Source organism: Rattus norvegicus, chromosome 11 (assembly GCF_021556685.1).
Source record: "Rattus norvegicus strain SHRSP/BbbUtx chromosome 11, alternate assembly SHRSP_T2T, whole genome shotgun sequence".
NCBI lineage: Eukaryota > Metazoa > Chordata > Mammalia > Rodentia > Muridae > Rattus > Rattus norvegicus.
Genome location: NC_141544.1, coordinates 81429115 through 81441625, shown reverse-complemented (window position 1 = coordinate 81441625; position 12511 = coordinate 81429115). Strand labels below are relative to the sequence as shown.

At 45.5% G+C, this 12511-nt stretch overlaps 1 protein-coding gene across 1 annotated transcript in view; it reads left to right on the top strand.

The window, feature by feature from the left end:
* The window catches only part of Lmln (leishmanolysin like peptidase), a 67871-nt gene extending 57443 nt beyond the window's left edge, over positions 1 to 10428 (top strand). The window contains exon 17 of the mRNA NM_001415730.1: positions 6158 to 10428. Within this exon, the coding sequence (NP_001402659.1) occupies positions 6158 to 6258 (101 nt within the window). The 3' untranslated portion in view covers positions 6259 to 10428. The remainder of the gene's footprint in view (positions 1 to 6157) is intronic.
* Positions 10429 to 12511: the final 2083 nt, after the last annotated feature.

The window sequence follows — 12511 nt, the reverse complement described above, 5'->3', positions numbered from 1 at the left end:
ATTGAAATGCCCTTTAGCAGGGCTCTGGAGTGGGCCAAGCTCCTCCTCCTCTGACTTGAGGTTCTCTGGGAAAACCCTGCTTCCTGCTGTTATTTTAAACTTGAAGCTGGTAAACAACCCAGGCTTTTGCTGTATAGCCAAGGCTACCCTCAAATTCACATAAGCCAGGCTTCCATGGAATTCCATGGGAGTGGTCTCCCTGCCTCAGTATCCCCAAGTGCTGGGATTATACATATGTACCACAATGCTCATCTGTTTATTTTCTTACTATGTGTGCCACTGCTAAATCTTCTATGGTTTTTATGAGACAGGGTCTCACCAGGTAGCCCAGGTTTTCCTAGAAACTACAATGTTGCCTCAGATTAGCCTTGACCCTGGCCGTGATCCTCTCCAGACTCCCAAGTGTTAGGATTGTCATAGTGTACCACCATGATTGCCATGGGTGCACCTTTGTCACTGGATATATCAGAACATATTTTATTAATGAAATGGTATGGAATGTTATGCATTTTGAGTAGATGTTTGCCTGGAGGCAGGAGATACAATTTAATTTTCAAACTACATCTTAAAATATACATTTTTCTCATATTTAAACTAAGTGAACAAAAGAAACTATATTTTAGTTATATCATACTCTGGAAGACTGGTCAGTGTATAGAATATTTCCTTCAAGAGCATGAGGGCCTGAGTGTAAATCCTCAACACGTTTGTAAAAAATCTAGGCATAGTGGCTCTTGCCTATAGCCTCAGTCCTTTGCAGAGGGGTCAGGAAGATCCTGGGGGCTGGTTGGTCAGCCAGCCAGTCATTGAGCTTCAGGCTCCCTGGAAGACCACGTCCAGGTAGTATGTGGACATGAGTCTCTGGCTTCCATACACACCTTTGAAGATATGTGCACACATGAACACGTCCACACACATAAGCTTCTCAAAATAGGATTGGCACCAACAAAGAGGAGCAAAGGGCATGAGACACAGTTCACATGACGCAGAATGGGAAAGGCGCTGGCTTGTAAGGACAAAGAGGCTCTCACTAAAGGATAGCGCAGGGTAACTGGTTACTCCTGTCTGAAACATCTGGAAATAGAATTGTTTTGGAATTCAGAGGTTTTATGATTTTGGAACATTTGCATATTTAAGTGAGCTGTCTTTGGCATGAGACCTAAATCTAAAAACACAAAATATATTGACATTTGTATATGCTTTATACGCATGCCCTAATAGTAATTTGATACAGTGTTTTTGGTGTGTCTGTGTTTTAATCAAGTCAGATAAGGAATTTTCCTCAAGTGGGGTCATCTCTGTTCCCAGAACAGTTTGGTTTTGGAGCCTTTTGGATTTCAGGTCTTCAGAATAGGGATACTCTATTCTTGCATTCAGTCCATGAGACCAAGGTGACACATTCCAGTGTGTTCTTTAGAACCAGGAGGAGGTTGGAAAGGACTGGCTTCAGAAGGCCTCAGTGAAGGTGTCCACAGTGAGCATTAATAACAGAATTTATGAATCCTTAAAGTATGACTTTAGCATTTAATAATACTAACAATAAACATTTCATGCAGTTTCCCCCAAATGTTAGTGTTTTTAATAACAGTTAAGTGAGAATGGGTTCCATGATGTTGCAGTTTGAATACGATGGCCCAGAGAGTGGCACTATTAGGAGGAGTGGCCTTGTTGGAGGAAGTGTGTCACTATGTGCATAGGCTTTGAGACCCTTCCTCATGGCTGCTGGAAGTTAGTCTTCTTCTGTTGCCTTTGGAATGAGATGTAGAACTCTTGGCTTTTCCAGCCTTTAGCCTGCTAGCCATGATGATTATGGTCTGAACCTCAGAACCTATAAACCAACACCAATTAAATGTTGTTCTTTGGTCATGCCATCTCTTCACAGCAATGGAAACTCCTAGGACACATGGCCTGTCTCAAAAAAACAAACAAAATGTAGATGGCTTTATACAACTTACGTTTGAAAGTTTATACATTCTAAAGTTAACTTCATGTCTTTTCCAAAGCCTGGGTCTTTCCCCACCAAAAGTCCTTTAAGTACAGAGCAAGGCTTGGTCTTATCTGGGCTTTTTGAGACAGAGTCCACCTGTGTAACACAGGCTGGTCTGGAACTCATGGTGATACCCTCATGTCAGCATCTCAGGTGCATGGTCAGGCACCTGTCACCGAGCCTGGGTCAGATGGTGAATTCAGAGGGTTTTGTACATGTGTTGGGGGTCTTCAGGACAATCCTCATTTGTCAGCTCCCTAGAACGATTCCCAGGACTTGTCGCAGCGGGGGCACATGAGGCAGAATCACAGAAGGGAAAAAGACACAGGATCAAAGTCCAGAGGAGACTGCTTCCCAGGTGGTAGCTGGGAGCCATCTTAGCTGCAAAGCCCCTCAAGCTGCTGTACAGAAACGGCCAACACAGCTCCACTCAGCCTCCTACGGCTACACTCGTAACAGCACAAGGAGTTATTTCCAATGGCACCAAATTCTGGGGTCCTGTCTTAGTTAGAATTTTACTTCTGTGAACAGACACCATTTCTTCACCTTGAACTTGCCTATCTCAGGCTGGCCTTGAACTCAGAAATCTACTTGCCTCAGTCTCCTGGAATTGAAGGTGTGCACTACCTTGCTTGGACCTAAGTTTTTCATGACCACTGTCCTCAAGATCCAGATCAAAAATCCTTTGTTGTCTAGCCACATGATCCAGTTCACAAGTGTGTCCTCCATTTCTCGATTGTAGTTCCTTCCAGATTAAAAGTCCAAACTATTCCTTGTTCAACTGCAAGCACAAACACTAAGCTTAGCTGGGTGGGATCCTGCCCTGACACCACTGCTCCCTCAATCTCTTTATATCCTTGAACACAGAATTCAGCTCCATTTTATTTCATGGTGCCCTTTTATTATTATTTGAACCATATATCTTGTGTTTTTCCTTTCTAAACTTACTACACTTGTTCAGTACACTCTTGATGAGACTTAACCAGAGAACAAAGTCTTTGCTGGGTTTTTCAATGCAATTAATACAAATCTCTTTACCTTAGCCTCGGGTAGACTCTTCACCAAGATGCCACAGAAACAGTCTCTAGCCCACATATTGAAATTCTTCTCCACTAAAATGTCTTAGGCCAGGTCCGCACAGTTCAAATCACTCTCAGGAACAAAGTCTTCCGCATTCCTACTGAGATACTAAGACACACTTACAGCATTCCATTGCTTTCCAAATCCAAAGTCCCAAAAATCCACATTCTTCCAAACAAAAGCATGGTCAGGCCTATCACAGCAGTACCCCAGTCCCTGGTATCAACTTCTGTCTTAGGGTTTTACTGCTGTGAAGAGACACCATGACCAAAAAACTGTTATAAGGACAACATTTAATTGGGGCTGGTTTACAGGTTCAGAGATTCAATCCATTATCAAGGTGGGAACATGGTGTCATCCAGGCAGGCATGGTGCAGGAGGATGAGAGTTCTACATCTTCATCTGCAGGCCTCTAAGAGAAGACTGACTTCCAGGTAGCTAGGGGGAGGGTCTTAAGTCCACGCCCACAGTGACACATCTACTCCAACAAGGCCACACATCCTAATAGTGCCACACTCTGTCCCAAGCATATACAAACCACCACAGGGACCCCAATTAACATAAGAACACAAATGGCCACAGACTGATCCAAAACAGATAGTCCTGAGAGGGTACCCATCCTTACACCTCGCCCAGATTTAACTGTAAGACAATAACCATCTCTTTGTTAAAGCGCTATGTGGGAGTGGGGCAGTGTTCAGACCCTTAGCAGTTGGAGTTAGGATAAAGGGGGAGTCACCTTTTTGGGTTCAGGGATAAGAGTCTTTGTACAGAAGCAGAATATGGAGAAATCAGGAGGAAGCCAAGTTCAGTCAAGCCTGTGAAATGTTGTTTCTACCCCAGGAGCTTATCATAGGCAAAGGATCTATTGCGAGGAGGTTGGGCAGCCGTGGTCACAAATGATTAAGTCAGGTGGCCCTTATATGCTCTCTTTCCTGCCCCCATAGGAGCAGAGGGCACCGTGAGTGAGTGAATGGGTACTGTTGTCACAGTTGTATCCAGGACCCCAGTGCCTCAGCCCTATAGGAGTGACAGGGACTTCAGAGATGACTCTGAAGATGGCAGAGCCTTCCTCAGGGTCCAAGTGGGAAAGATGTGTATGAAAACTAGCAACTTCAGCTTCCTCCCTGCACCCTTGCATACAGCCTGTGACAGCTCACGGACTTCCTACCCACACTAGAGGCCAGAGGATCATGAATTTGAGGCTGGCCTGGTCTACACAGAAAGTTCTAGGCCACCCTGGGTGTGCACAGCCCACTTAACCCTAGCTTTTCGGTGTCCATCTGCTGCATCTGCTGTTTCTTTAGTGGGTGTGTTCTCTTCATCCCTTCACCCCAGTCAGCCAAGCCCACTGTACTGGGCACAGCATCTCTTCATATTTCAGTGGCTTCTCTGAGACTGGCTGTGCTGCCACTTCTGTGAAGGAGCCCTGTAGCCCCCAACCTGCACTGATCTTCAGACTGGTACAGACTGTAACAATAAGTACACTGTAGCTGTCTTCAGACACACCAGAAGAGGGCACTGGACCCCATTACAGATGGTTGTGAGTCTTGTGCTTGCTGGGAATTGAACTCAGGACCTCTGGAAGAACAGACAGTGCTCTTAACCACTGAGCCATCTCTCCAGCCCAACTGCACACACAAGGTTTTAACTGACCACCTATTGAGCTGTGCCAGGAACTCTCATGCTCATTCTTTTTCTATATGTGTGTGTGTCTGTGCGTGTGTGTCTGTGTCTGTGTCTGTGTGTCTGTGCATGTATCGCTCTATGGTGTGTGTGTCTGTCTCTGTGTGTGCGTGTGTCCTCTTCTTTTGTTTTTTGAGACAGTTTCATGTGGCTGGCCTAATCCACAACTCCATCTTCAGCTGAGGCCGTCTGTGAATTGCCCAGTGCCTCCTTCCCCTCTCTCACTCTTTGCGTACCTCTCAGTGTGTAATCGGGATGATGTGCTGGGATAATGGACCCAGTCATCATTGCCCTACCTGCTTTATGCATGCTGGCGATAGATTCTAGGGCCTCATACAAGCCTGACCAGTATGCTACCGCCTGAGGTGCACCCCCAGGCTGAGTTGCTTGTCTTTAAAACAAGTATTACCTGCAAGTTTTATTTTTAAAATGTGATATTTTCAGTGTACTTGCAGGAGACACACAATTAGCCCACAGCAAAGCCTTTTTGGCAGTCATCACCCCTAATTTAGCTGTCTTGTGAATTCAACTACTTAGTACTAAACTGCTAACATTAAGGCTAATATTTAATAGGGCATGTGGCACATACCCAGCACCTATAGGATGGGGACAGGAGGATCAAGAATTGAGGAGACTCTCAACGCAGAGAATTTGAGGCTTGCTTGGGCTGCATAAGACCATGTATCTAAAAACAAATGAATAAACAAAGAATAAACCTACTAATGTTCTGAAAGAAATATAAAATGAATATCTCCATTAATTCTCCTTTTTTTTAAATACTTATTATTAGACACACCAGAAGAGGGCATCAGATCTCATTACAGATGGTTGTGAGCCACCATGTGGTTGCTGGGATTTGAACTCAGGACCTCTGGAAGAGTAGTCAGTGCTCTAACCACTGAGCCATCTCTCCAGCCCCAATTCTCCTTTTTTTTTTTTTATTGTTTCCATTTAGTTGGTTCCCAAAACCTTCTTACAGAAGTAATAGATTTCAGAATATTAAACTCATCACAGAAGTAATAATATATTTCAGAATATTAAACTCATTTGTTTATTTACTTTCAGACAGGGTCTTATTCTCACCCAGGGTGGCCTAGAACTTTCTGTGTAGACCAGGCTGGCCTCAAACTCATGATGATCCTCTCGCCTCTGCCTCTGGAGTTCTTGGGTTACAGGAGTGCACACCACACCTGTTTGTAGAGCACTGAGGGTTGAACACATGGCTTGCAGGGCAAGCACCCCACCACTGAGCTCTGACTCCATGTGTTCTCCACCCCCTCGCCCCTCTCTGAGCTCTGGCTCCAGGTCCCTCCATCCCCTCCCTCATCCTCTGCTCACCTCTCAGTATTTAACCGGGCTGATCTAATCGCAGACATGAGCCTGTTGTGCTGTTTTCTGCCCTAGATCTCTGCTCCTGTTCTTCTAGCCTGGTTGTCACGCTTTGGCTCCTCCTCGGCAATCTGTTCCCTCTGCTGGCCGGATTCCTTCTGTGTGTTTGGCACTAGGAGTGGAAAAGAGAATTCTCCAGACAACAGTTTGGTCGTGTTCCCACGAACAGAGCACAGGACCTGGGTGAGCGCAAGCCAGGCAGAAAATGCTGACGGCAGACATGGCATTCCGGATTCTGGCTTGGAAGTGCTGTCCACAGTAGGACTGTGAAGAGTGGGTCACCGAGTGTGACTGCTCCATGACAGTCACTGCTGACCAGCCACACAGCCACCTCGGAGTGTGGAGAGGAACTGCGCCAAGGTTCCTTAGGTCATGGATATGCAACCTCGTGGCAGTTCTGCAGTTCTCGTTTAAGCCGGGTGGACGGTGGGGTCTGCCACGATCACTTACCTCAGCATGTGCATTCATCGAGCATCCATGAGCACCAAGGTCCCTCAGACAGCAGCTGATGAGCTTGAGTCCAGAGTTTGAGTTGAGGATCCTATCATCCAAAGTACAAAACTGGTCATCAGGATTTCAGATCTCCCGCCACCATCGCACATGTTTTAAATGAACATCGGATACGACAGACACCCTCAAGTCATCACTCCTTGTCTGCTCGTGTTTGCCTTTCCTGCCAGCTGTGTGGCAGTTGGCTGAGCTGTGGTCAGTGGTGTTAGCGCTCTGCACTCAGCCGTCTCCACCTGAGCTTAGTGTCCACTCATTTTCCTCATTTATTTCATAGCAGCTTGGAAAACCATGGGAGAGGGTGGAGTACAGTGTGCGGTCAGAGGGCTGAAATCATGCAAACAGAAGGCGGCAGGGTTATACTTCAGATAATATTTACAAAATACAGTAATTCATCAAAACTCAACTGACCCCTTCTGGCCTGTGTAAATGTTAAAGGTTTAGACCTGGACAGGCTTGCAGTTACTTCCAGAAGTACTGCTAAATCACAAAGTTATTTCATAGACAAGAAGAAAAACTCGTTAAGACAAAGCCGTCTGAATTGCTTCCTAGCTGCAGAGTACAGGTTTGGGGTCCAGCCTGCCCACCGGCCCATCTGGACGCTGTTACAGCACTTGTATATTACCTCTGTTAACCTGTCACTTTCCTCCTGCGCTTGACCCTCCTGTACCACGTGGATTCTGTGAAGCAGTTCTCCTGACCAACCATCTGGGAACTTAACTTTGAAACTCTTTTTTTTTTTTTTTTAAAAAAAAAGATGTTTATTCATTTTATGTATGTGAGTACACTGCAGCTGTCTTCAGACACACCAGAAGAGGGCATCAGATCCCACCTCAGATGGTTGAGAGCCACCATGTGGTTACTGGGAATTGAACTCAGGACCTCTGGAAGAGCGGTCAGTGCTCTCAACCACTGAGCCGTCTCTCCAGGCCCACTTTGAAACTCTTTAACGAAAAGCGATACCCTGTTTTTCTCCCTAAAGATAATCAATTACTGTAGTGTTATAAACAGACTTTGGGACCAGCAAGATGGCTCAGTGGGTAAAGGTACTTGCCACCAAGCCTGAAGTCCTGAGTTTGATTACTGGAGACCACTTGGGAAAAGAAAGGAACTGACTCCTGAAAGTTGTCCTCTAACCAACACATGTGCATGCACACATGCACACACACACACACACACACACACACACACACGTAAATGTAAAACAGTTTTAAAATGAAACATGACATTTAGACACACTGGTCTTCCCTCTGTTCCACTTACCATATAGTTATTTCGTGTTCTAGTTAAGACATTTACTAGTGGAACCTGGTGGCCCATGATCCCAACACTTGGGAAGTAGAGGCAGAAGGATTATGAGTTCAAGGTCATCCTCAGCTGCATAGTAAAATTCAATTATTGGCTACATGAAATACTGTCTTGGGAGTAGATGGGAGAATGGCTGTGTCGGGGACCAAGCACTGTGGAGTGAACAGCAATGCTAACCAGCTGTGGTACCGCAGCAGCCTCAGAGTAAAGGAAAATTCCCCTTCTTTTAAGAGTGGAACTTTGAAATATGTTCTTGCATGCAGTGTAAGTTGGAGGGATTCATCACTGTGCAAAGCCGAGACTCCTAAACCCAGCCAACTGCAGCTAAAATGGTCGTCATCCTCAGACCAGTACACCGTGTTTGCCAGCGTTCTGCATTCTCTAAGCTGTACAAAGTCAGAGAAAAGCGAGTATGTTTCTAAAGAAATATGCAATATGCCAGCCACGGTGGCACAGGCCTTTAGTCCTAGCACTTGGGGTAGTGGATACCTGAGTCTATGACCAGCCTGGTCTACAAAAGTTCCAGACCAGCCAATGTCACATAGTGAGAGGAACCTGTCTAAAAAGAAAAAAGGAAATACATATTAAACCTTGATACCTATGGTGATTATGATTGAACCTACAAAATGTATAAAGAATTTCACCAAAAATAACAGTGGAGTGTCCTGAGAGTCCCTGGTAGGTTTGACGACATTTCTACTGTCATGAGGCAATGCCATCTAGGTAGTATTGTTTCCAAGCGGTGCTTTTTCTACTTGAAATATATTTTTGCTTTATATTTTAATTAATATTATATTTGCACTAATGACTTTCTGGAGAAAATGTTACAGATGACATTTTTTGTATATACATATATATATATTTATTTATTAAGCTTGGAATGTGGTGTCCCAGTATTTTCTCTGCACAAGCGTGAAACTTCATGCAGCCAGTGTCACAAAGCACTGGACTCCTGAGTGTTTCTAGCTGGGTTGTTTTGTCTCTTCCTCTTCAGTGAGCCCAGAGCAAGGTCACTGTCGCTTATCATTGATCCTACATGGTGTCCTTAGCAAGGCTTAGATGGTCACCCAGCCAGGAGACAGTGTAAGAGGCTCATTGTCATCCCTTAGAATATAGCAACTAAGAAGTCGCTTCTGCAGTCGAGATTTCAGTACAGGATCAGCTGTAGAATTCAGCTGTGAAGGGAAGAATTTGAATCAGCCTTCATGCTAGTGAATCCTTTCGCATCGCAAGGACAAAACCAGTCACCCATGGAAGGAACCGAGCAGGGTGCTCCATGGTAGAAGTGAGCTGGGGCAGGAAAGAGAGGGGGACAGCTGATCAGTAGACTGCAGACCCTTTCTGAATCAGAAATGTCAATGTTTCTAAAGACTGACTACCTCGGTGCTCAGTTCAGACATGTCCTTGTGAGTGTTTTAAGGTCCCAGGTGTCAAACATATCCAGTGAATTGTCTCAGGTTTTTGCAGAATTTACAGGAAGGAAGCCAAGCCATGTGAGGAGCCTTGAGCAGGATCAGGAAAGGAGCGGGACAGCCTTTGACAGTCTCTGTGTCGACTCCTTCGATTTCTCCTGCAGAACATCCTTCCAGTAATACTTACATTTTTCCTATAGGATTCTTATATTTTTAAGACCAAATGGGGATTCTAAAAATGTTATAAATTATACTTAGCATTAGTTTTTAACCTAAGTTGGCTTAGAGTTTATTGAAATTTAGATTTAATTGTATGGGTTGTAAATAGTTTTAGGAAGATACCTAAGTAAGTGTGTCAGAGTATTTCTTGAAATGTTATCACCAGTCTCTTCAATATTAGATTCACAGAGTCAGCTGGGCATGGTGGTCATGCTTATAATCCCAGCACTTAGGAGGTAGAGGCAGTAGGATTATGATTTAAGACCAGCCTGGGCCTCAGAGGGAGACACTGTCTCAATCCTACCCTTACCCTCCCTCCCCCCAAAAAAATTAGCATTCACAGCCATGTATACAGCAGGCTAGATGGTTGGTCTGAAATTTCACACTGTAAAGCCCTGAGACTAACACTTGACAAGGCCTAAGTCATGGCTGGCCCTGCTCAGCCTCCTGGAGTCTCCAGCCTGCACATTGTTCCATGCCTGGCCTCGATGACCAGAGGAGAGCCAGTCTCTGAAGACAGCTGAACTGTCCCAGCATGAGGTGGACATCACTCACAGTCTCACAGCTGGCTTCATGGTGAGCACTGGTTCCCCTGACATGACCTTTGCCCCTAGCCCAGGAGGCCTGATGTGCTGTGCTCAAGCGAAGCTGCTCACTGTGGAGCCAGGGTCAAGCTGGAAAGGCTTTTCCCTTTTAAATTAGGTTGGGACCGGGGAGGGAATGCTTTTATGTTTACATTTTTAATAAGATAGATTAAAAATTGTTCTTTATTTATGGTGGTGAACTTGAAGTGTAATGTATTCCTTAGAAGAACATGACTTTAATAAAAATGGAAACTAACTTGTAGTTTGTCTTTACCTAAAACCATTAACTTTTTAAAGCCTGGGTAAGAAACACACAGTCATGGACTCTACTAGGGAAAGATGAGGAGGTTACTACTGGGAAATAAAACTCAGCTTTACTTACGTGTGAAAAAGTTGCCCTACATCTAGAATGGGGACAGATTGTGTATTACGCTTGAAGAGGTGAGGGGAAGGAAGCAGACAGACCGTCCCCAGAACAGCGTGATCCTGCTGCAGCCGGGCCTTTGCTCCATGACCAGCCTACTGCAGGGACCACAGATTGCAAATGCTGTGACCATGAGAGTGACTTCCTAACTCATGTGAGTGTGAGCGAGCGACCATCCGCCCCAGCCCCCCACGGATCTGCCTTCCATTCTGCTGTGACACAGCCAAGCACTTTGGGCAACTGATCAGATGATAGTTATTGAACAGAGATCTTTCTGGGGATTTCCTAATAATCTTCAGAGTCTTTGTAAAGACTCTTCATCTAAGTGCCCACAACTACAAACAGAAAGTTCAAATCTCTGAATAAATCTAGTAGCATTTGCTCAGCACGCTGACGACATGCTCACACAGTGTCCTGTCTACACCTCTGTTTGGTATAGAACAGCTCACCCAGGGAACCTCGTTCCAGATTTATTCCCTTTTCCCGAGCCTTTCTCATGGATTTTGCTTTGTTTTGACATGGCCTCCGATACAATAGCCCAAGCTGGCCTTGAATTCCTGATCCTCTTGTCTCTACCTCTTAAATGCTGAGATTGTAGACATGCTCCCTGCCCCAACCCCCCATTCCCAGATCAGTGATTTGTCTGTTTAATGAAGGAGTTCAATTCAACTTTTATAGTTTCACAGAAGGTTCTGTTAGGGTTTAAATCTCGGTTCGTGCCCGGACAAAACACACCCAGACAGCATGGTTCCACCTGGAAAGGTTTAATGAGAGAAGAAGAGGAGAGGAGAGGAGAGGCAGTTAACCATGGGCACGTGGAGGGAAAGGGGGAGGGGTGAGAGAGAAGGGACAGGAACAGAGAGAGCAAGAGAGAGTAAGAGGGGAGTAAGGGAGAGGAGGGAGCAAGCAGCCCTTTACATAGTTAGGCACAGCTGGCTGTTGCTAGGCAACTGTGGGGCGGAGCATACCTGGCTGTTCCCAGGTAGCTGTTGGGGTGGAGCTTAGACAGAACACCAACAGGTTCAGGTTTAAATGTTTCAGAACAAGGAACTGATGGCTCGTTCAGTGCAGCGCTCACCATACCAGCAGGAGGACCGGAGTTTTCACCGCAGCACTTACATAAAATATCAGGCGTGGCTTCACAGGGCTTACAAGCCAGCTGCTCTTGCTCATAGGGAGCTCCAGTTACAGTGAGAGACTCCCCAGAATGGGGAGGGGTACATTCCAGTTCCGGAGAATCAGAAGCCCCTTCTGGTCTCTGGGGCCACCTGCACTCACATGGGGCATGGTTATTAGACACACACACAAAAGGTGGAGGGAAATGGAAGACACTTGAGCTCCATCTTCGGCCTCCAAATGCACGTGCACAAACAGGAACACACCCATGTGCACCGTACACAAATGTTCGGCCGGGTGTGACTCACACCGGTAACCTCAGTGCTTGGGAGGCTGTGTTAGAGATGCCCCAGTTCAGGGCAGTCCCCGGGAACAAAGTAACACCTTGTCTCAGAAAGTGAAACATTGCAGAATAAGTCAAGCATTTTAAAGATGGGGTCTGGGGCTGGCCAGATGGCTCAGTGGTTTGCTGCCCATCCTAACAATCTGTGTTCGGTTCCCAAGACCCATACGGTAGGAGAGGAGAACCAACTCCTGAATGTTGCCCTCTGACCTCCACATATACGCTGTGGCATGTTACCCTCCTCACAATAAAAACAAAAATTAAAAACATTAATTAGGAGATTTAGTCTTCTGTAGCTAACTAGTGCCCTTTCATTTTATATATGTACAAATGTTTTCTGCCTTTATATTTTACTGCTGATTTGATACACACGTGTATGGTACCCTTGTAGGCCAGAAGAAGGGATTGGATCCTGTAAAGGTGAAGTTCCACCTGACCGGTGTTATGGTAACCAAA